The sequence below is a fragment of the Scleropages formosus genome, chromosome 18 (genome assembly GCF_900964775.1).
Source record: "Scleropages formosus chromosome 18, fSclFor1.1, whole genome shotgun sequence".
NCBI classification, from domain to species: Eukaryota; Metazoa; Chordata; class Actinopteri; order Osteoglossiformes; family Osteoglossidae; genus Scleropages; species Scleropages formosus.
This window is the reverse complement of record NC_041823.1, coordinates 16,721,535-16,745,559: the sequence shown is the minus strand read 5'-3', so window position 1 is coordinate 16,745,559 and position 24,025 is coordinate 16,721,535. Positions and strand designations below refer to the sequence as shown.

The 24,025-nt window shown below is 43.5% G+C and overlaps 1 protein-coding gene across 4 annotated transcripts; it reads left to right on the top strand.

Moving 5' to 3' along the window:
* The first annotated feature begins 23 nt into the window (after window positions 1–23).
* Window positions 24–22,759, top strand: adam15 (ADAM metallopeptidase domain 15). Of its 4 annotated transcripts, none has more exons than XM_029259894.1 (26): window positions 2,261–2,295; window positions 5,115–5,209; window positions 10,509–10,585; window positions 10,702–10,735; window positions 10,854–10,932; window positions 11,304–11,380; window positions 12,121–12,322; window positions 12,417–12,482; window positions 12,729–12,797; window positions 13,118–13,287; window positions 13,501–13,585; window positions 13,686–13,834; window positions 14,256–14,433; window positions 14,528–14,620; window positions 14,774–14,969; window positions 15,107–15,215; window positions 15,409–15,604; window positions 15,743–15,820; window positions 15,909–16,020; window positions 16,111–16,267; window positions 16,916–17,024; window positions 18,984–19,049; window positions 20,227–20,295; window positions 21,204–21,272; window positions 21,445–21,620; window positions 21,760–22,759. In XM_029259894.1, the coding sequence occupies exons 3-26, from the start codon at window positions 10,510–10,512 to the stop codon at window positions 21,824–21,826; spliced, it is 2,682 nt and encodes an 893-aa protein (XP_029115727.1). In that variant the 5' UTR covers window positions 2,261–2,295; window positions 5,115–5,209; window position 10,509; the 3' UTR covers window positions 21,827–22,759. The 4 variants fall into 4 exon arrangements, with proteins under 4 accessions (XP_029115726.1, XP_018620285.2, XP_029115727.1 ...); XM_029259895.1 differs by having other exon boundaries at window positions 10,484–10,585; XM_029259893.1 differs by lacking the exons at window positions 2,261–2,295; window positions 10,702–10,735 and adding an exon at window positions 24–1,072 and having other exon boundaries at window positions 5,109–5,209.
* The last annotated feature ends 1,266 nt before the right edge of the window (window positions 22,760–24,025 follow it).

Below are 24,025 nucleotides of genomic sequence, written 5' to 3'. Positions count from 1 at the left end.
TTATTATTATTATACAATTATATAAGTACGTATGAGCATGGCACACCTTTCAGCAACCAAACATTGATGTGTACAGAAAATGTGGCCTCTTGCGTTACGGCTCATGTAAAGCCACGCAGACTCTGGCAGCAGTGTGAACACTACGGTACGGTACGCTGCTGAGAGGGCTGAAGCAGCCAGGGTTCTGCCACCAAGGAGTTAAACTGGGGGAGGAAATGGCGTCCTGCCGCGGTCCGTTCAGACAGTACATGATCAGAGCTCCCACTGCGCGGACACGGAGAGACCTCGCCGGGAGCCTGAATGAGACAGAGACACCGCCGCGGCGCTCAGCGTCACCCTGAGGACGATTGACGCGAACGGCCAGAGTTCACCCCACCAGCGAGCGCGGGAAGGAACGCGCGCGCGCTCGGCCGGGCCACTGCGGGCTGCTGACGTCGAACTGAGTGCGTCGAAGCAGGTGGACACGCCGTCACCAACCAGGGCTCCACCAGCAAACGTTCCCGACTGAGCATCGCGCCGGTGCTCCATTTTTCTTGTAAAGTTTTACATCTCTTATTTCGCCTTATTTGTGTGTGTTGTGCTGCGCTGCAGACGGAGATGAGATGTGACTTTTTATGCCAACAAGTTGACCCGCCGCAGCACTGACTGAAGAGACTGGAAAAAAAAAAGATACGCGGGCAAGTGAGAACACAGGGAGAAGAGCCCGGGACCGAGTGGACCTGGACGGTCGGAACTGGATCGACAGCCGCTTCTTTCGCGCTGCGAACAGCCAGTGTCCCGCAGTAGTAGGCGATGCGGACGAGTTGCTCTGCCCTCGTGCGCCTCACGTCCCGCGCCCGCCGGCTCTCCATGATACTTCTGCTCGAGATGTCGGCGCTCATCCGGGGAGTCATGATTTGTGACGCCGCCACGCTGCCCGCGAACGGCGCGTTCGGAGCTCCGCACGAGCAGCACGCGGGAGCGCGTGAGCCGGGGGACGCTGTGCTGCCGGAGGTGGGCGGACACGGCGCGGTCGGCAGAGACGAGTCCCGTCCGCGGAGCAGCGCTGCGGAGTCGCCTCGTCTTTCATATACAGGTCCGTCTCGCGATGGGAAGCGACTGTTCTTCCCCAGAACTGGAAACAAACGTGTTTTACTTAAAGTAAGATAGCTGGATCATTATTAGCTAATTAGGATCATGGAGAACTCGTCTCTGCAAAGTTTTCTGCTTCGTAAAATTTCTCTGGTAAAACGGTTAACGAACTGGGCTGTCGACGACGTGTACCACACACACAGGTGTTTTCCACTGTTTACAATGCAGCATTGCGTGTTAAATGTAGAATTTGTATCGAAAACATATTTATTACCCTACTCCCATGTGGTGTGAGGCGTTACACACATATGCCATGGAGTGTGTTTAGAACACAGTGCCAGTGCTTGCTGCTTCAAGTTGAACACTGCAGGAGGAGACACGTCTCCCTTACGCCTTGTTTGTATAATCATCATGTGTTCATATTTCGAATGACTCATAGTGTACTTTTACGCAAATTAAATGACGTGCGAGACAAGTGAACACACTTCCCACTGCTTTTGACTGTGGTGACAAAAATCGATGTCTAATGGACTGTGTGGTTATTGCGCTGTTACACACTGGCCACCAGTCCCTGTTTCTTTTTTTTTTTTTGCCTCCCCCCTTTTCTCAATGGAGGGGATTAGACACGTGCAGCAGGCAGGCGGTATGTGCACGGGCCAGGGACTAAGCCCGCTGAGTGGATTCTTTGACCACGTGCTCCTGCTGTGCGTACAGTAAGGTGTTTACAGTCCACGCAGCCCACCATGTGCTCGGTGATCCTACTATCTATAACTCCTGCAATCAGATTGTAGACATAGTGCATCATTGTTTATATACCTCAGGGTCCCACGCTGCCTGCTGTTTGAGCCTTGGTGAATGTCTTAAGGAATATCGCTCTTTGGTATACATTTGCATTTGTTCATTTAGCAGACGCTTTTCTCCAAAGCGGCATACGTCTCAGAGAAATACAATTTGTGCATTGCATTAGGAGAAAGGAAGACATAGTTGCAGACATGTGATTCTTAAGTAGTTTCGTTCCACTGATGTTCATCGCATAAGTAGGTGCATAAAACTCAGAATAGACTATTCCTGATCACCTTCTGACAATTTTTTTTTTGTTGTTTTTTTTTTTTTTTTTTTTTTACATACAACACCGGAGTTGCAGCTGTGTAAATGTTTATCTGGGCATGAACATTTACACCATACATGAGGTTAAGCGATCAGGGTGAAGTGAGTCCAGAAAAGGTGAGTTTTCAGACCTTTCTTGAATGTGGACAGAGTTTCAGCAGTTCCGAGTGAGAGGGGAAGGTCATTCCACCACAGCGGAGCCAGAACTGAGAACCTCTGTGCTTTACCTTTTGTGCACGGGACCACCAAGCGGGCGAGGTGGATAAGCGAAGCGGTCTGGTTGGGGTGTAGCAGTTGATCAAGTCTTGTAAATAGCTAGGAGCAGTTCTGTTGATGCATTTGTAGGCAATAACCAGGGTCTTGAATTTGATTCAGGCAGCTATAGGAAGCCAGTGCAGAGAAATGAGTAGAGGAGATACATGGGAACGCTAAGTTTGGCAACTCAAACACAACTCGTGCAGCAACATTCTGTATCAGCTGTAGAGGTTTGATGGCAGTAGCGGGAAGGCCACAGGAGAGAGTTGCAGTAGTCCAGACGGGATGTTGCCATGACCTGGGCAAGTACTTGGTCAGAGTCAGTTGTGAGGTAAGGACAGATCCTGCGGATATTGTGCAGGATGTATCTGCAGGTCCGGGTTGTGGCTTCGATGTGCTGAGAGAAAGATAGACTTGAGTCAATCGTCACCCGCAGACTCTTAGCCGAGGAGGTAGGCAAAATGAATTGGAGTTGTCCAGTTTGACTGATGGATCGTGACAGGAAGGCAGGCCAGCTGGGAGGTGAAGAATCTCTGTTTTGGAAAGGTTGAGTTGGAGGTGGTGATCAGACATCTATGCAGAGATGTCTGACAGGCAAGCAGCAATGTGTGCAGAAATGTCTGGTGCTCCAGGTGGAAAGGAGAGGAAGAGCTGGGTGTCATCAGTGTAGCAGTGGTATTTGAATCCATAGGAGGTAATGACTGGGCTGAGGGAGGAGGTGTATATAACGGACCTGTGCAGCTCCTGCACGTGTCCTGGAAAGCATCAACTCAGTTATGAAATCGAGTGTATAGAGTACAGCACATTGTGCGATGTTCATGTTTGTGTCTTTGCAGTCTGAGTATTCTTGGTCTGAATCACTCTCCTGCTCTAGTACCCTTGATCAGCACAATTATCCTGAATTGATGACACAATACTCTGTTGTAGAACTGAACTGACAAACATTTTAAGTCGCTTGTCATAAATCACCATGGGCGGGGATGTCAGAGAAATAATAGTTAATAGCAGTCATGCATGCGCCAAACATAGCACATCCAGAGACCAAAGCAGACCAGCACTTGTTTTTACTACACAGGAAAGCCTGTGGGTGAAAAAGTGACAGCAGTACACTGGAATCGGGGAAAGAATTCTTGCGATTTAAGGGCAGGAGGCTGCTGTGTTCTTTCAGTTACAGGAAAATATGAACATCTCTGGCAGCCCACTGCCGTGGCTTCAGTGGCACTACTGGAAAAGGTCATCAGAAAAGGGCCGTTTCTCCGTGCATCTGAAGAATGCTTTTAATGACATTTAACACACTGATCCATTGTTGAATGGGGAAGGCATTCTCTCCTTTTTTTTTTTTTCCCAAATTATTTGCACAAAACCCAGTGCTTCAGTATATTTGTTCTATGTTCTGAGGACAACTGGTAGAGTAGTGGTTAGAGTTGCTGCCTTTGGAAATCCAGAGGTCGCAGGTTCGATCCACAGCTCCAGCTGTACTACCCTTGAGCAAGGTACTTGCCCTAAAATCGCTACAGTAAAATTACCCAGCTGTATAAATGGGTAAATAATTGTAAGCTTATGACTCTAATAATTTTAAGTTGCTTTGGAGAAAAGTGTCAGCTAAATGTTATGTTAGTCTTCAGTAAATTGATCTTGCAGACACTGATGTTGACTGATTTTTCTCTTTTTGCTCACCTTCAGTTATTGAGCAAGCATTCATTCATAAAAATGTTAACTTTCCTCATATTTTTCTTTGCCTAAGGTGACAATCTATATTTAACTTTTTTAATCCAAAGGAAGTGGGGATATCCTTTTTAGGCGATTTGTGGTATAATCAGGTAGGGCACTCCGCTTTAGTTGAATGACAGGCAGGTCAAACAGCATGTCTGAAGAAGTCAAAACAAAAAAGGAATTAAAATTAGAATTAAATCTGGCCTTAATTCTGTTTTCAAAGCAATGAATGAAATGGGCTCACCTGTGTTTTACAACAAAACCTCTCATGTTTTTTGCCTGTCCAAATTGATATCATACTTGTAGGAGTGTGCATGTACGTACACACACACACACACACACACACACACACACACACACACACTTTCAGAATCGCTTGTCCCATACGGGGTCACGGGGAACCGGAGCCTACCCGGGAACACAGGGCGTAAGGCGGAGGGGACACACCCAGGACGGGACGCCAGTCCATCGCAAGGCACCCCAAGCGGGACTCGAACCCCAGACCCACCGGAGAGCAAGACTGCGGTCCAACCCACTGCACCACCGCACCCCCTGGTGTGCATGTATTGGCAGTCATTTTGTGCTACTGGTTATCGTGTTATGAGTCATATCTGAGCGTTATGTTATGTGTCAAGAGTTCTTCAGGTGTGTGATACGTGACTGTTGGCAACAAATAGGTGGTCACACTGTTAGTAATAGGCTGACCATGCATGCATGACGTTAATGTTAAACTTAAAAACTTTTTCAACTTTTAACTCGCCATGCCCAAAATCTGAAATAGAGCTGTTCTTTACAGTGTCATTACCATGTTGTATATTTAATGTGCTTAATGTTTTAATGTAAAATATTATAAATAAGACATGTATGTATCGCATGTTTGGGGAAGCCACTGAGATGGTGTGTCTGCAATAGTTTGATTTCCAGTGGCTGACCAGTGTCTTTTTATTCCCTTTTGTGTCTTTGTACAGACCGGCGCTGGGGCAGGAGAGAGGAACCGTTGGAGACCATCAGGTCCTTCATCGTTGTAGACGGGCGAAGGAGAAGCCCCAGACAGGCACTACAGGTGAGGTCTCGCAAGGTTTTTGGAGCTCTCTGCTTAGCCGTCTTCCACCTGGCACAAACCATTTTCAGATTTTATTTCTTGTCATTACTGGGAGAAAGGGCCTTCTCCAGGAAATTACTTCAGATCTGCCGTCAGCTGGACAGGAAGGGTACGCCCCCCCAACCTCCAGAAATGGCTCCTCCTTAGATCATACTTTTCTGTGCAGGAAGCCCCCACAAAATATGTCAGTATGCCAGTTTCCTCATTTTCTCTTGTATGAGTTCAGAAAGGAAACCAGACAGCAAATTCCCCTCCTTTCCATTTGGACATGTCAGACGTGTGACTTAGTAGTTCAGTGTTACCACATGGTTGTAGATCCTTGCGGTCAGACCCTTTTCTCTCATGTTAGTCAGAGTGGATTACTGTACACACAGGCCCAGTTATCAGCACAACTGTTCTTAAGTGAGGAGGAAATGTGGGGAATGATTTGAATGTATTTTAAATGTTCCAAACCTCCCCTCATCACCTACTAATATACAAAAATGTTTGTTTTTTCTAACACTTTTTTGTTTTCTGATAGGATCAAACTGACTCGAGCCACCTCTTTGCTTTTAAGTGAAACCATATCTTACAAAAACATAATTTCACTGTAAAATGGCACCATGTCAATTGCAACCTTTTTCGTTTTGCTTTTGAACCACTTGAAAACTGAGACGTCATGTGTTTCTTTAACTGGGTCCAAGTAAAAGCACTCAAATTCACATATATTGATGTGCTTTCAATTTCAGATTTATTGTACGTATGGTTTTGACATTTGCTTTATAAATAGGGCAGTCCTTCACTTGCCAGCTCTGGCTGTAAATAGCTTCCATACTTTCTATTTTCTCAGTAGCCATAGTTCTGAGATTGTAGGCCATTGTCTGAGTGCATGCTTGCCTTGAGCCACACATGGACACACAGCTCTGGAGTGTGAGGCACTCCGGGGAATTTCATTCTGATCTGGATTAAGGAAGTTATAATTACTGCTAATCTCGGGTCTGATCCCTGAGTATTGTCAGCAAGAAGGCTAGCCACCACCTTCCACAGGCAACAGTGCACATGGGAACAGTATGGGGTATGTATAGGGGAATTACTGGACTTCTACCTTGTGTGACCCACCATAGGATTGAGTAGGCTGGCCTCCTGCTTGTACAAACCCTGGTATAACCTGCTTGAGGTTTATCAGCGTATGAGGGTGTGTGTGGGTGGTTGGGTGGTGTTATAAGACCACTTCCTCATAGGTATCATCGGCCTACGGAGCTACACAGTGAATGCATAGAGTCCTTTTAGGTTTAAGCATAGTGTAGTGATAACGTAGGGGTTAGAGCAGGTGTCTTTAGATCCTGTGGTTTCTGGTTTGAATCTCACCTGCTGTTGTTGTACCCTTGAGTAAGGTATTTACCCTAAAATTGCTCCAGTTAATTAACCTAGCTGTATAAATGGATAAATAGCTGTTGGCAGCTTAACAGTGTAAGTCACTTTGGAGAAAAGCGTTACATAGATTTTTAAAATGCTCTCTTTTCCCACTAAGTATGTTGTTGTGTTATGTGATTTGACAAACCAGTTCTGTAAAACTGAGTAAATTGTAAACTAAAGTGTCAACACAAAATGTAATGTTGTAGAACCTAATTTTAAAAAGTTATAGAACAGTTTTATTACATGGGCTTAATTAGTGATAAATGTCTTAATGTTAGACACGTAGGGGTCTGAATAGATGTTTATATTAGTTTTTTTGCGAAAAAATCAGTTCTTAGATTTAAATGCTGCGTTCTGAAATCCTGTTCTTAAATTGCCTATAAAAATTGCTGTTTGGTGGCCTCTTTGATTTGAAAGCAGTATTCTGGGAGAATGTTTTTTTTTAACTCTTAGTTAGATCAGTATTTCCAAACTATTTAATGTAACTTAATTTATGCACAGTATATCAAGTAACTTCATATAAATTAATAAATACGCTTATTTGTGGATCTGCACTTATTCTTAATGTGGGTTGAAAACTAATTGCATGTTCTGTATTCTTTTTCGTTTTTTGCAAATATTAAGAAACTCAGTTGTTATGTAATCAAATGGGAGCGTTTTTCTCACGGTGGAGTTGTCCTACAGGAGAGTCTTTTAGGGGATGTCGACTCATTCAACCCATTGCACAAGGGTGGAGTGAGGCAGACATCATTCTGAAGGCATGGGGGTTATACTCCACTGCAGTTCACCGTGGATTTGTAAGGTCTGTTTGTATTCAGGCTATGCTCAGAAAAGTAGAACAAGGACCGGTTGAAAAAGAAAATAAAGGGTCTCCTTCCCCCCCATGCATCTCTGTGTAAAAAGGGTAGGACTTCTGCTGAACGGAGGTGGAAGGAATAGCAACTCCCCGTATCCTTCCCCTTGTGCTCTTTCTCCTCCTCTCTCAACTCTGCTTTCTCCGCCTCCTCCTCAGTACAGGCCTCTCTGAATGGACCCCACCCAGCATTCATCTGGCGTTGAGCTCATCCTGCTGGCAACCTCGCTCTCACATCCTGGGACATTACCTCACAAAGATGGGGAGGGGTAGGGTAAGGGGGAGGGAGGGCCACGGTAAGGGGAAGCAATGGCAGTTGGAGGGGGAGAGTCCAGTTCACTTACAGAGTGAGTGAAGCTTTATTGCTTCTAATATTGCTTCTTGAGTGCAGCTCATGAATGGAAGGGAAGTATAGGAGGAGCTGTAGGAGAGGAAAGGAGAGGGCAAGTCTTTGAACAATAAAGAGTGGGATGGTGGGTGTTACCAGGCTCAGTGCCAGTACATTGGGTGTGATCCTGCGCAAATGCCACATTCGTCTATCGTTCCAGAATTCCCCCTCCCGTGACCTGCAGGCATTGAGCAGCCCAAAGCACGCTGTCTCGCTCATTTCTGCAGGCACATGCTGACCAAACTGTTTAGGCTTGTTTTTCACAATCCCACGGCTGCGCCTCCACCCAACGGTTTCATTTCTTGGAGTTTCATTGGCCACTTGCCCAGGCTGTGTTCCAGTGCGGTCCCACCCACTCAAAATCAATAACAAGCCCAGAGCTGATGATTTGTCCCTCCTTGGGGAAGAAGTCCTGTAATCATTTTAAAAAGCTGTACTTGATGTGGAATTCAGTGATGCTGTATTTGGCACGTTTTTTTTGATTGAAAATGAAGGTGTCCTCATAAACAGCTTTAAAATGTCCTTGACTCCTTCGATGATGCTCTCAGATTTGGAAATGAACTACAAGGAGCTGAACTGCAGTGAGCTGCTGAAAATGCACATTTCCAAGTACTCGTGATTCCTGTTGCAACTCTAAATTTAGTCTGCATTTGCTATGTTTTGTAAGGGAGATCTGAAGTTGCTGAATGTGTGCCCTGTGCAATTGTGACATATTCAAAGTGTCAGTGTACTTGTGCATGTAAAAGGTAATTACCGCTTAAATAATTGTATCGCAAAAATGAACAAAAAGCCCAATTTAGCAGTGGATATTGTCCGATAAGTCTGTTACTGAAAGTGAAAAATGTTGTGAGTAGTACCATTTGGGAAACTATTTTAGTTTAATTTTAGCTGTAAATAATGTTTTTTCTCAGTTAACATAAGCAACAACACATTACAACTTACCTCAAATGTTTTTAAGCTCCAGTTTTTATTTGTGTAACATCAGTGCTTTTATTTGAGTGCAAGTAAGAAATGCCATCTGATGTCTGTACACTTTTTTCTGAAGCATCCCAGAATGATGCCATGAATCAAAGTGCAGTGGTGGAGTTTTACTCTTATCCCACTTCTTTTTGCAAAAAAGGCTGAATGCAGGTTAAAGGGTACAAAAAGAAAGTCCCCCTTAATGCATGAGTGCCTATTTCTGTCTCCCTGTGTGTAAAATGAAGTACAGTTGTACAAGCCTTTCAGTGTTTTTCTTCTAGCTCTTTGTTTACTTTTGAGAACATCTTGAGAGTAACAAATTGGTCTGATTTTAAGTTGGACTCAAGATAATGAATCTGTGTCCAGATTCTTGTGCTTATCTTTGTTTTGTGAGACATGGAGGAGTATTAATTAACAGAGGTGTCCTCTTGTTTATTTTGTGCTATACAGTGTGTTGCTGTGGAAATACATGTTGCTGGACTAATAGCGAATGTGATGCTGTATTTATATGACCATGTAAAAGCTGTTCAAAGAGAGTGTTTGGGGAATATTATTATTTAATTTATTCAGACTATTCTCCAGTGTTTTAACATTTTGAATAATCAGTACCACTCTGGAACTTTTTATTCTGATGTTGGCTAACAAAGTTTTCTGCCTTTTTGCCTAAGTGTTACCTTTTGCGGAAAGTGACTTGTCCCAGTGAAGAGACTAATGTTATTTGGACTACGTCTGCACCATTTGTCCTGCGGTGGGGCAGAAAATTATTTGCTGAGTAGGGGAAGGTGTTACGGGGTGTTGGGACGACACTCCCACTGTAACAGACAAGAGAAAGCAAGGAAGGGGCATTGGTGCCACAACAGGAAGGTGGGGCATCTTGCTAACACAGCCTTCAAAAGTGGATCAGTGCAGAATGGCAGGAAGAGGTGTTGAGAAGAGGGCTGGGTCAGGGCTGAGGGGGAAGCCACCCCTGCCCTTTTCCTGCCATACACCACCCATATCTAGCTCTATCCAAACACAGGAAGAAGAATGATCTGCCATTGCCACCCAATCAGAGTAGAGCAAGGGATAGGTTGTGATTTAGACACACAATGAAGTGACGAACAAGGCAAGGGAAGTTTGTCTCCGTCCTCCAGGGTGTCTTTCAGTACGCTGCCTATTAGGCTTATTTAGGCGATTTAGTTTCCTTTTCTAGTAATGTGATTATGGCTTGCCCTCAAGGAATGAGTTTACAGCGTGCATTTAGAAGTTTCCGACTGGAGAACTTCTAAGCAAATTGGATGACATGGCTGATTGTATTCGATGTTATACGTAGAATGGCTTCATAAAAACAGATTTACACATATTCCAATGCAGATGAAGCCAGTGTCATGGCAAGAAAAAACAAATACTCATCAGTATGAAAAGTCCCGTGGATTGTTTACATAGACTTTGTGATTAATCCAATAAAGAGAGCTGTACTGCAAATGGGGATATGCAGTCTTAGCAAAGAGCTTTCTTAATTTTGGAAATCCTGGTTTATTTTGGTGTATCTTTAGCTGTCTGGAATATCCATCAGTAGTCACTAAGGTAATTATTAACAGGAAACAGGAAGTTGTGGCCCAAGTTTTGTTGAAATACATTACCTATTCCATGTTTTCAGCTTCAGATCTTGTGTCCACCCACAGAATGGCCACCCAGATAAGTTACATTGTGAACTGCATATTCGAGGCCATACGTATCTGCTGGACCTGGAAAAAAATCGGTAAGGAAAGCTACTGTCCTACATGTAATATTTGGAAAGATCCTTAATGATGGCCATTTTTAGACATGCTGAATGTTAATCTTTGCATGTATACAGAACACTCTGATATCTGTTAGGTCAAGAAACTTCTTTCACATCAAAAGAGAAGAGGTAAATACAGAAGTTCTTTTAACTGAACACTCCATAACAGATGATCTATTAGATGGAGCGCAGTCCATTGCAGTCTGCACACATTACATACATACCTTTTAATTTGTGTTCTTGACAGCGATCTGCTGCCCAAGTCCCCCAGTGTCTTCTACTACCTCCCAAATGGTGTGAGGGTTTCTGCAGATGACAACTCAGTGGTGAGTATGTACAACTAGCTTTAAACACAGCAGCTCTTCAGTAGGATGGCAGTAAGTTTTAGTTTTATAGCTGTACAGTGGACTGCTTTTACATAATTTTCCGTTGTTTCTGATTTCCACACTTTGATTTAGTTTTAAAACATAGCCGAAGTTCGAGAAGTGACTGAGTAAAGATAACTGTTGATAATATTGTTGCCAGTAGTGAAGCATCGTTTTAAACATCTGTTGTCATTCTCTTGGGTATTGAGAAATGGACGATCCCAGCTGTTATCACAGTTGTCTGAGGCTGTGTGCTGTACATGTTTTGTATGACACTGGTGCGCTGAGTGCTCTCTCCACTTCTACCCACTCCACCCCGTCAATCCGCAAAGGTGCACTGCTATTACCAGGGTTTCGTGAGGGGCTTCCCTGACTCCAGAGTGGCTCTCAGCACCTGCACTGGGTTGCGGTGAGTATTATCTAGAAGGAGACATTCTGTCCCCATAAGTCAGTAGAAAAAACTGGGTTTGTATCCCTTATTGTTTTCAAGTCTGAGCAGGATGTGGTGGTGTCAATATGAGTTGGTGTTAGGTTCAGATCTCCATTGCCAGCTGTCAGTTTTTTGCATGTTCTGATGTTCAGCTTAAGAGTAAGAAGAGGATGTGTTTTCTTAAGCTACATGGGACCCTACCTTTCTACACTTCATTACCTTCTGAGTTGCTGCCATGTAGAATGTTACAGGCAGAGTACATGAGCAGTGCTTACATTTCGAGGCTTTCTGGGTGTTTTTTCTACAGTCTCCTTGTTGCTTTGCTGTTGTGGGTTTATCTCCTCAATTGAAACTTATTATGTCAGTATAGTAAATTTCTCTCTCTTTCTACACCTTCATGATGTGGTGAAGCTGATTATTTAAGTCATGTTCCACATTAGATTGGTAATACTGGGCCTACAGTTCTTTCTATGGTCCTCAAGTCACATAGCTTTTAATAGTGTGTTCCCCGCATACATGCTCACCCACACACTGCTTCTGCTGCAGCTTTCTAATGATTCCTTAGTCGTTGAATTAGAAAGGTAATGCTACAAGAGAAATATTTGGTATAGCTGGTACTGCACAGGTCAGTGATGATGTCAAGATTAAGTATCACAATGAAGAAGTTAGAAAACAAGAAAATGTGTAGTAGCTAAGGTATGTGATCCTTTCTGCTTCAGAGGTGTGATTGTGTTCAACTCCACATGGAGCTTTGAGCTTCAGCCTAAGGAGGACAAGCAGGAAAAGGAAGAGAACACAGTGAAGGAGGAGGATGATGTGCACCTCTTGTACCCCACCTACCAGCTGGACACTCAGGCTGGAGATTGTGGTGTTTCTTCTGAAGTGGTACCTCCTTTGTACTCACCGACCTCAATGCACAGGGTGAGAGTCTGGCAAGGCTGGCAAAAGAGGAGTGAAAAGACTGAATTCATTGTGTCCCTTACCTGAGAATTCCTCATTTCCTTTGTTTGCACAGAGCAAGAGGGATATTCTGTTAGAGACCAAGTACATTGAATTGGTGCTGGTAGTCGATCACAAGGAGGTAAGACAGTGGTGTAACAGTGGCCATAGTATTTTACATGTCTTCATCCAAGTGGGTTTAATAGCATAGGAATGTACTTCACAGGCTATAAAGACCAAGATTGCTAAGAGAAATGTTAGCCACTGATTGTAACACCCCCTAGTGATACACATCAGCATTTCATGTTCCCTTCCTCGTAGAAACATTTCAATATAACTGCTTAGGATCAGAGTATGATGCCATGAAAATACGTATTTGTTCCTTCAGTATCTGACTTATCAGAACAACAGGACTGTAATCTATCGCATGATGGACGTGGCCAACCAAGTTGATTGGGTGAGACATTTTACCAACTGTGCAGTTTACTGTCTTTGATTTCAGTCATGTTTCTGTATGGGCTTATTCTACATTGTTCTAAACTGTTTCTGTATACTGTTGTGATCTATAATAAAGATGAGCTCTCAATCCTCATTTTATTTTAAGGAAACTGCTCTTAGGTTTCGAGTTTTCAAGCCAGAAATTACCTGAATTGATTTAAATACAGTGTAGAAGTAAGCCTATTGGCCCATGTTTTTTGTGATTGTGAGAAGTACATGAGCTATTACATTAGAATATGATTGAAGTGGTTCCTTCTCTTTCCTATTGCTGTGATGCAGTTTTATAGACCACTTAATGTGCGTGTAGCTCTGGTGGGTCTGGAGATCTGGAATGACAAAGACAAGATCCAAGTTGACAAGAATCCTACTGACACACTGAACCGCTTCCTGGAGTGGCGGACCCGCGAGTTGCTACCCCGTTTGCGCCATGATAATGCCCAGCTCATCATGTGAGTGTAGCCTCTGAGGCCAGTGGACTGTAATGACAATGAAGAGTTAATACCAAAGGTTTGTAGTACATTCCAGGAGGGCAGAGAAAAATTAAAAGTGAAGATGTTTGAAAGAAATGGATAAAGTAACAAATTTGTCATTTGTTATCAATTTTAGTTCTTTTTTGCTTGCATTTAGTTACTTTTTTTTTTTTTTTTTCTTTTTCTTTCCAGGGGAGGCTCTTTTGATGGCACTACAGTGGGAATGGCATCCCAGTCCTCCATGTGTTCCAAGGACCGTTCTGGTGGTGTCAATGTGGTGAGTGGCTCAGTGGTGTTCCTCACTATCATGCATCAGTGTAGGGCTTCCACCTGCTGATGATAGTATGCTTCACTGTTCTATTATTGTGCAACCTTAGGACCATCTGGTGAGCGTGCTGGGTGTGGCATCCACTGTGGCTCATGAACTTGGGCACAACTTGGGCATGAACCATGACACAGAGGAGCGCAACTGTCAGTGTCAGAATGAGCCAAGACTGGGTGGCTGCATCATGAAGCCATCCACTGGGTGAGCTGGTATACTAGAGAGCAGCAGCACTGCAGAGCATTATGGAAGAATAAAGGAAAGGTGTGGGGATGGGGGGGCGCAGTGGGTTGGACCGGGTCCTGCTCTCCAGTGGGTCTGGGGTTCGAGTCCCGCTTGGGGTGCCTTGCGACGGACTGGCGTCCCGTCCTGGGTGTGTCCCTTACGCCCTGAGTTGCCGGGTAGGCTCCGGCTCCCCGCGACCCCGTATGGGACGAGCGGTTCAGAAGATGTGTGTGTGGGGATGGGCATATTAAGGGTGAGCACAGTGTGTTAGATGGTGAGATTTAATGGTTTCAATCTTGATAACAGGAGAACCACCATATTCTTGTAGGTTTTAATGTGAGCTGTGCATCATAGTTTTCATAGGCTCCTCCGCTAATCCATCTCTCTCACGTGACCTAAGGTTTATGCCAGGCCAGCTTTTCAGCAGCTGCAGCGCTCAGGACTTGTCAGTCAGTCTGCTCCATGGGGCTGGCATGTGTCTTTTCAATGTGCCCCAACCTGAGAAGCTCCTCGGGGGGCCACGCTGCGGAAACCTCTATGTGGAGAAGGGAGAGGAATGCGACTGTGGCCTGGCAGATGTATGTACTCTTTTGGGCTATAAAGGAGAGCTCTGGAGTGTTACCTCTTGGTTTGGTACTTAGTTGCTGTGTGCTCTTTGTGTTTGTTCTGCAGGAGTGTAATGATCCTTGCTGCAACTATTCTACCTGTAAACTGGTTCCTGGGGCGCAGTGTTCCTCTGATGGCATCTGCTGTGAGAACTGTAAGGTATGTCACTCTTTCTTTAGCTGTTAGCCTATGCTTGCTGTAACCACATTTTTTCTTTCCGTTCCATTTTTCCACAGTCTTACTTCCTTGAGCTCCCTTTTTTGTTCTTTTGCTCAGTCAGTTGGATCTTGGTGTGTATTTCTTTCTTTGCAGCTGCGTGGAGCAGGCTGGATGTGCCGGGAGGCCCTAGGGGAGTGTGACCTTCCAGAGTACTGCACTGGCACCTCCCCCTACTGCCCTCCCAATGTTTTTCTGCAGAGTGGAGAGCCTTGCAAGGATGGTACATCTTATTGCTTTGGTGGCATCTGTGCCAGCCTTGACTCGCAGTGCCAGACCCTGTGGGGATCCAGTGAGTGGCTAAATGTTGCTTAGTCTGTCTTATCTTGTCTCTCTGATAAGACGTTGTGAGTCTTGAGCAAGTCTTAGCCAATTACTGTCCGTGATGAACGGTAGTGTTTAGTGGCCATTGTTTCCGTCTTCCATCAGACTCTACCCAAGCTCCTGAAGTCTGTTTCTCCTCTGTCAACAAACAAGGCAACAAATTTGGAAACTGTGGCCAACTGCCCAACGGCACCTTCATCCCCTGTCCGGCTTCGTAAGTCTCTGATGGGCAAATAAACTTGTTTCAAACCTCCAGTTCCCATATTCAATACAGTGCAGTTTTCTGTTACTGTTGTTTCTGATTATTATTTTGCCAACGCTACAGCATTTTAGCCACTGATGATATTAAATAAATCACACTGATGTCTCACTCTGCTTAAAGCTTCTCTGATAATTTCCACTCACAGTGATGTGTATTGTGGAAAGATCCAGTGCCTGGGGGGTAACAGCCGGCCTTTGCTAGGCTCCAACGCTGAGATCCTGACTACCACGGTTCGCTTGAGCCAAACAGCCACTGTCTGCCATGGGACCAGTTTCAACCTGAGTGACGATGTGTCAGACCCTGCCATGGTTGCAGAAGGGACACCTTGTGGGCCTGGCAAGGTAAGCAAAGCTGCTTCTGTAACATCTCTAAAAAGAGTGCAGCAGTGTTATCATATGACCTTTTCACTGCTTGTTTGATTGTCAGAGTACATGAATTTGACACTATCATGCTTTACCCTGCTTGGGATTATGTTTCAGGTGTGCATGGCTCAGCGGTGCAGGGATGTGTCTGTCCTGGGGGTGGAGGACTGCAACAGAAAGTGCAGCAGCCATGGGGTAAGGGAGTCACGCATGCTGGAACAGTGTGGTCGGTGACAGTACACATGCTGTCATTTTCAACGGTGCTGTGCTTTCCATGACCTAGGTGTGCAACAGCAACAAGAACTGCCACTGTGAAGTGGGCTGGGCGCCCCCAGAATGCAAATATGCAGGTCACGGAGGCAGTGTGGACAGCGGGCCGGCCCAGGAGCCCAGAGGTAACAAGCAGCCACTGAGATTAGAGATGTCTGGGGTTTTGTTAACTACACACACAACTTCTGTAACTGCATACTCTCAAACCCTCCCAGTGTCTGACCCAACCCGCGTGGCCCTGCTGGTCATCTTCCTCTTCGTTCTGCCTGTGATGCTGCTCTTCATGGCCCTCCGTCTCCAATACTGCCGCCGTTGGCTGTTATGCCTTGGCAGTAGTTCTTTCTTCAAAAGCCCAGGTCGCCAGCAGAGCCGGTAAGTGCCCTTGCTTCTCATAATGTACACCTGACTTAACCAGCAGAGCAGGGATAAGGACACTCTTCCACAGCGCATTGGCATGACTGGTCAGTTAGTCTAATGTGCTCAGGAAACATGTTATACAAAGTACATTGGGTTGCTGCAGTGTATCGTGCTCACTTATTGGTAACTCTCAGGATATTTAAGTGTTGCTTAATATAAATTAATGCAGTGGAATGTTTTGTCCTACCCATGATGCAGTGTGGTCATTGTGATCAGTATGCATTATTTGTGGTTTGCATTTAAGGAGAATCCTTACGGAGAATCAACTAAAAGGATCAAGTTGTGCATATTCACTGTGTTGTGGTTCCACAGGAAAGCAAGAAAGCCTGTCATTAGATTTCCATTAGCACATTTCTCAGTGTGATTACATCATTGATAACATTGTGTTCTGGTGTGGTTTGTTAATAAGGCAGTAGTAGTAACTTTGAAGGTCTTGACCAATATTCTAGAAAGGTCCAAACTGTCTTGAACCCATGGTGGCCATCCAGTCCTATAGGCAGTGTCTCTTGTTGGTCTCCTTTATGTTGCACTCATTCGTTTGTGTACCATTGACTTTGGGCCAGGGTTTTGGCACTCATCATGGGTACAATTGTTGCTCCCCAGGACCCCTGCCACTGATCGAACTGACACGAGGAATGGCGAGCAGGTTCAGCCCCTGCGCTACCACTGGCCCAAACAAGTGGATATCCCGCTGACTCCGGCATCCAACAAGGTACCGTTTGTCCCCAAACAATAATAAGAGACTCTAACATTGCAAGCGTTGTGGATGAGTACTGAGTGCTTTCATAAATTCTTGTGCTCACTGGATAATTAGACCAACATGGTTTACTTGAGTCAAACATTTTCTCCTTTTTAAACATACCACAGGGTGCTGTCATTGACACAATTCATATATTCATTTGGCCTGTACTTTCTAGTGTCAGGAAAAAATGACAATACAGCTCTTCTTGGAGTGCTGTGTCAGTGTGAAAGAGGGAAAACATTAACTTGTGGCAAAATATGATTGACAATCTCCTTCTCTCCACATAAAAGAATTGTAGGATTTATAGCACAGCAGAAATTAGCTGAGAAGAGAAGTGTTTTTCTCCTCACTTTGGCTTGACTCTATGTGTAATTATGTGGCTGTGGGATAAAAAGTAGCTGCCCCTGTTTTCAATTTGTACCAAGAAATAGCAGGAGTGACATCTGCCATCATGACGTGAACATTCTCTAATATGTTGACAAAATGATTTGTTTTCTTTTTTCTATGAAATGAGATTCTCCTGTTGGGTCTTTATGATGAGTCTTTTTCTCCATAATCTGTCAGAGAACTTGGTGTAAGAAAGAATCTCATTTATTTTGCATTAACCATCATCACAAGGTCACTGAGGTGCATGACATTTTTATCAGTAATGTTGCAGTTTTGTTTTTTCAGATGTGCAAGTATAGCCTTCCCTCACATAACAAACGTAATTCATTCCTGAAAATCTTCTCAAGTCGAATTCTTATAAAGCAAACTCTTAATTACAATTTAAATTGGAAAAATTATGTGTTCCTAAGCTACAAAAGATCTCACCTTTCAAATGCTTAGAAAATCTAATTGAAAACTAGGCCCAGAATATCTACATCTCATGCTTTTTATTTGTATCATACAGATTATTTTTAAATTAGCCTTTATTTATTAATCTTTTTTGTTTGTTTAACATGAAGTTTAAAAGTCCAGAATTTTAGAAAGCTACCTGATAAGGTTAGTTGTCGTAATTAATGAAATCACTTAACGCTTGTAACTTCTCTTGTAAAATTTATTTTGCAATAAATGAATAGTAAATTAAATTACACAAAGAAAGTAATTTTAATAGTATTGCTTTTCAAGAAAATTCTGCACAGTTTATCACTTCAAGTTTTAACCTCATAGGTATGACGTTCCTTTGTATTTTTAGCCTTTCGAACACCTTGTAGCACTCTTTTAAAAAGGTTTCTGCTTTAGGGCTCATTCTTATGAAGAATCATGGTTTTAAAATATGTTAAGTGACAAAATTTTCGAGAGATACTTGTGAGTGCACACAACTACAAGATAACGGAAATGCACAAGAGAATCCTTGCCACACGTGGGGCCACTTGTATTTTTAATTGAAATTTCTGTTCTCATAAGGTGTTTCTCCTCCTAAGTGTGACTTTATAGCTTGTTATGCAAATGTTAGGGTATAAATTACACGTGCTCGTAAGTGCAAGTTCCTGTATCATAAGGACTAATTGTGCAAGGAAGACTGAATATGTTCCCGATTGTCCTTTGGCTACTAGTACGGATTCCTTAGTTGAACCTGTCTGGCTGTGTTTAACCATTGCATGATGCAAGCTTTCGTATGCCGCAGTACTAATTAACTGCAGTATAAAAAAATTATCACTTCCTGTGCTGAGCACTGGACTGCTTTCAGTGGTGTGGCCAAGTTGTGCACAGTTGTACACATGCAAAGAATATACCTGAGAGACTCAATGCAAATGGCTGCTTGCAAAATTGTTTAACTGAACTAATGTTAACCATAACCATTCTCCAATCTGCCACATCCTTCTAATCATTTCTCATTTTTTAATAACCTGTTTTCTGCCTAACTCTTAGGTAATGTGTGTATGCTTATGCATGGTTGACATGGGCTGTCACTCTTCCTTGCTCTTTCTCTTTATTTCTGAACAGGTTCATGACAAGCCTCCCCCTCCTAATAAGCCCCTCCCACCTGATCCAGTGATAAAACACACACAGGTAATTCCTATGCTGCCCCGAGGGGGTGCAAGAGTGTGTTTGTTTTTTTTTTTTTTTTTTGTTGCGTATATTATTTCTAACAATGGATGACAGATGGTGTATTCCTAGAAGCGTAGCATTTTGTTTTTCCTTATTGCCAGTCTCCATTGTTTGGCCATGCTTTTACTGTCACTTTACATGGCATCCTCTGACAGCATGGTATTGCTGGGGTACTGCTGCTGATCTAACTCAGACTCATGAGCCACATGGTGGGGTGCTGTACAGTGGTTAAATAAGGTATATGTTTTGTAATATTCAGAATGACTTTTCTTTGCAAAACAAGGACTTTGTATCATTAAGACATTATTTTCTGTGGCCACATCCATCAAATACTGCAATATCTCTGCAAAGCCCATGATTGTGGTATAGAAAAATTTTGTGTGAGTGAAATGCTAATACTTATTTGTATGTGTGTTTCAACAATTATTTGTATATGCAAGAGAATGTATGATAAATCAGTATTTTGTGTTAGTTTATATTTCAGAATGGTTTGTGGACTGTGCGTCAGCCAATTCTAAGTTTTAATCTGACATTCTTACATTTACATTTATTTACTTGGCAGATGCTTTTCTCCAAAAGGACTTACTATGGATACTATGTAGTGTTACTAGCCCACACACCTTATTCATCAAGGTGACTTACACTGCTAGATACACTACTTACATTGGGTCACTCATCCATAAATCAGTGGAACACACTCTCTCTCTCTGAGTCACACACACTATGGGGGAACCTGAACAGCATGTCTTTGGACTGTGGGAGGAAACCTGAGCACTTGGAGAAAACCCACGCAGACACGGGGAGAACGTGCAAACTCCACACAGGCTGAGCGGTGATTGAACCCACGTCCTCTCGCACTACCCAGGCGCTGTGAAACAGCTGCGCTACTCGCTGTGCCACTGTGCCGCCGTGTACATTCTTGATTGTACACATTCATGAACCAGTAACCCTATTATGTCTCACAAAACACAGCATTCCGTGTTTGATAGGAACTCTCGGTATTGGTGGATCATTGGTTGACGTTCATCTGGCTTTGTAGACGAGGTGTGTCTTTAACACTAAGTTGGGAATGGCTGGAAGCAAGGCAGTGTGGACTCACCCCATTCTCTATTTCCTCCTGTTCTCTCTGCTCTTCCAGTCGGCAGGGGAACGGCCGCCCCCTCCGAACAAGCCTCTGCCCCCTGACCCTATTCCAAAAGTCAGCAAGGTACAGGCAGAGCAGATCTGCTTGAAATAAGTAGGGTTGTAAAGTAGATATCGTTTGTGCATTTCCGAGTTTCTTTTGAAATCATTTATGAACAAAATTGATCATCTAAGACCAGAGTCCCATTTTTACTATGCATGAATTTTTCTTCCCATTAAGTGAAATGAATTATTGATCCTGAAATGCACAATGATTGTAGCGTATGTGTGACTAGTATTCAAATCACGTAGATATTTTTTCGTGCATGGCGTGGGATTAGATTAAGCATCTGATTTTCACGTGTTGGGTTTGGTGGTGTTGTGTTTTGTTGTTTTAGCAGTCTCACAATGTGTGAGGAGCTGACCAGGTGGCAGGCATGATACTACTATCCAATGTAACCATCAGTAAAAGGTGCATCAGTTAGAGTTCTGCAGTATGCCTTAATTTTACTGAAATAGCTATTTAAAATCTATTAGTCTGGCCATAAAGGATTGCACAACAGACTGACAGCATTAGTTGATCTCCATAACATTCGGTATTTGCCATTGTTACTTGACTAAGGACTCGTGACTAAACTAGGGGATCACCATTGGGATCACTGTTGAAATTTTTAATTAATAGGGATGAATTGGTTTGCTTAAACATAATAAACTTACCCTTAACCTACTCTATTCGGAAATCTCCTATAATCATCCCGTGTTCTGTGCCATAAACCAAACCACTGAAAACGGAGACTTTGAGAATGTCTGCGCTTGGCATCAAGTGATCCCCAGCTGTTAAGACTGCATCGCTAAGGCTGGCTCTTTGCGCATTGTGGGGTGTGGAGGTGCTGTTCTAGCTCTCATTCTCTGTGGAGGAGGAGCCACTGTGGCTGGAGATGCCTGGTTAGTCTTATCCAGTGTTATGTTTCTGTCGATCGTCTGCTGTTTCAGCTGGCGGTGGACCGCCCTGCACCTCCGAACAAGCCTCTTCCCCCTGACCCTGTCCTCACAGACAGCCAGGTACCAAGGTGGCAGTAGGGGGTGGGAATTCAAGAGTGGGATTGAGAGTGGGATTGAATCTTTAGACCTAAATTGGCTTCTGTGTTACTTGTGCTTGAACAGCATTTTTATCTTGAATGGGTCGAAATTTCCGCCAGTTCTGTTACCGACCTCTTACATTTGCCTGTTTCAGACCCATGGGCCTACAAAACCTCTTCCTCCTAAGAAACCCTTAATTCCTGAAGCTCAAATGCGGCCTGCTTGCGGAGTTACCTCAGCACGTCCCACCTCAACTGCCCCCCTTCATCATCCAGCCACTTCATCTTCAGTTTCCGGCTATGGTCCACATGTCGCTGTGATCCCAGCCAGGTTGGTCTATAGAAACCAGTTTCAAATTTTGCATCCACTTATGCCAGATCATTTGCATTGATATTGTATTTTAATATCAACTCTTGCTGTTTACTGGTTCAGGAGAGAACATGTCACACTTTCTGTCTCACCTGCTTAGGCGAGCTCCGCTTCCTCCAACACGGACATCACAGCCTGGAAGATCCCACTCTCCTCCCCCTGTTTAATGGCTGCGTAATCAGGGCATGCTGGGATTTTTATCACCTGGGTCTATTAATCGGTGTTTGCACGGATTCTGTAAGGTGGCTCTACAGAGAGGGCCACTGGGGAACTGTCCACTTTGCACCCTTGTCTGGTATCTTCCTTGCTGACTTAAAGAATCCCCATCTAGCCTTCATGTCATTGCAAATCTAATTATTTAAGGCCTGGTGCAGCTATAAATGCATTCAGCAATGCAAAACCTGCTACAGCACTAATGGGGTAACATGTGGCGCTGCTCCTCTGAGATGATAATACTGGACACACGGAGTAACGCCATGCTCTAAAAGCAATGGCGCAGCAGTGGCAACAGGAGCAGTCGCCACATTTAGTTTCTGCACTGTGGAGAGATTCCAGAAACTGCCACTACCCTGCATTTTTGGGAGTAAGGAGGGGATGTATGACAGTCCAGAACACAGAGAATGCACAAAGTGGCAACACAGCACATACTACTTGTGCAGACAACTCTGTGTGAAAGTGACATGAAGCAGTACTGTCCATGTTTGAAGGTAACAGCTAGCCATGATGGCTGCTGTTCCAGCAGTGGCTGCATGTGCTTCCACTGAAATTCCACCCCTGTGGTCCTCAGGATCTTGATGCCTCTCAGATGCCTCAGTTTGTTGTTTGTTTCAAAGGAAGTGAAGCCAAAGAACGAAGACCGCACTTCCTTTTTCATCAAGACGCATTAGAGGAAGTCAAGAGCTGACCATGTCTGATCAGTAGCTCTAACCAGTTTGGACTGGCCTGGGAAGAGTAAATTAGGTTCTTTCTAGTACAACCTTGAAGTTTTAAGAGGATCATACAAATTAGTTGTGTACTTTCTGTAAATTTGCAGAGCAGAAATTAATTTAAATGAAACCCTCTGTGTCAGAGGGTCATGGAAACAGAACTAAATGGAAGTTTAAAAAAAAAAAAAAAAAAAGATATTCAAGCCATTAACCTATGTAAGTCCCACCTCTCCCTCAAAAGAGGCCTACTCCTTTGTAGGGTTGCCTTTGTCTCTTACCTGTATCCCTTTTTGTAAAGTGCTCTCTCAAGGAAAGGAGCACAAATCAAGTTGTCAGCTTCTCAAGTACTCACAATGAAAGATTGTAATTTATATTCTTGAATCCTTATGCCCACAATTCTGTGATTGTCTAATAGGTTTCATTGATCGATGATTGATTTTTATTGCGAGGCTTAGTTTTCAGCAGAAATCCAAGTAATCGGATCAAAATATTGACAATACTGACACTGGAGATGCTCTTATGACCATCCTTTATCAATAAGCCGCTTTTACTGTAGCGCATTGAGAAAGATGACAGTACAAGCATCTGAGTTGACAGGAATTTCAGACATTACTAGCGTTTCTCCAGTGTTTACTGGTGATGGAACACTTGATATTTGTGCCGTTGTAATTAATCTTTGTGTAATAATTTGTCCTGAGTTTGTTTACTGTAGTTGAAAGCTGACCTTTGCAACAGAAAAAATGCATATGTTGAGGTGACAAAGATAATGACACATCTAGAGGTGTGAGATCGGTTCTACAACAGTGGTGTCTGAAGTATTCTTAAATGAGTACTTTTAAGTACTCATTCAAATTCAGTAAATGTTCAGTGAAGGGGAAAAAATAGCCAACAAGAAACCTACACAAAATATGAATATTGTGAAGCAATTACAGTATACAGTTTTTTAGCACCCCTATGAAAAGACAGTACATTTTACTCAGTGATTAAATTTCTGCACTTTGTCTTAAATTGGCCAACTTCAGTGCACTTAAAATATACTTGCCTTTCTTTTCAGTGTACTTAAAAGTGATGAAGTACTTGCATTTTATTATTGGTTAAGTGTTTCCTCGTTCATTTTCCTGCTTTAGTAAACTTGAAGTACACTTGTGTGACCTGCTTTTTCATAAGGGTGGGTATTTTACCATTTTTCATGAAAGATTGCTTTCATTGTTAAAATCAGGGACACACACTTAAATATCAAGTAATTGTGTGCTCATTCCTCCCAACTGAAATGGCAATGCTGAATATTTTACTTGCACTTTCATTAAAACCTTGCTGTTTGATCCCATTTGTGAGTTTTTCAAAGTTGCAAATATCATTTCTCATTTTGGGGTGGTGGAACATGGGTTCGATCCCCACTCAGTCTCTGGAGAGTGTCCATGTTCTCCCCGTATCGGCACG

Excerpts from the sequence above, each read along its gene's own strand:
- adam15 (XM_029259893.1), top strand. The coding sequence starts at position 793 with ATGCGGACGAGTTGCTCTGCCCTCGTGCGCCTCACGTCCCGCGCCCGC. Across the intron at positions 12,483-12,728 it reads TGGTAGTCGATCACAAGGAG|TATCTGACTTATCAGAACAA; the intron begins GTAAGACAGTGG and ends TTGTTCCTTCAG. Across the intron at positions 14,434-14,527 it reads GCGACTGTGGCCTGGCAGAT|GAGTGTAATGATCCTTGCTG; the intron begins GTATGTACTCTT and ends TTTGTTCTGCAG.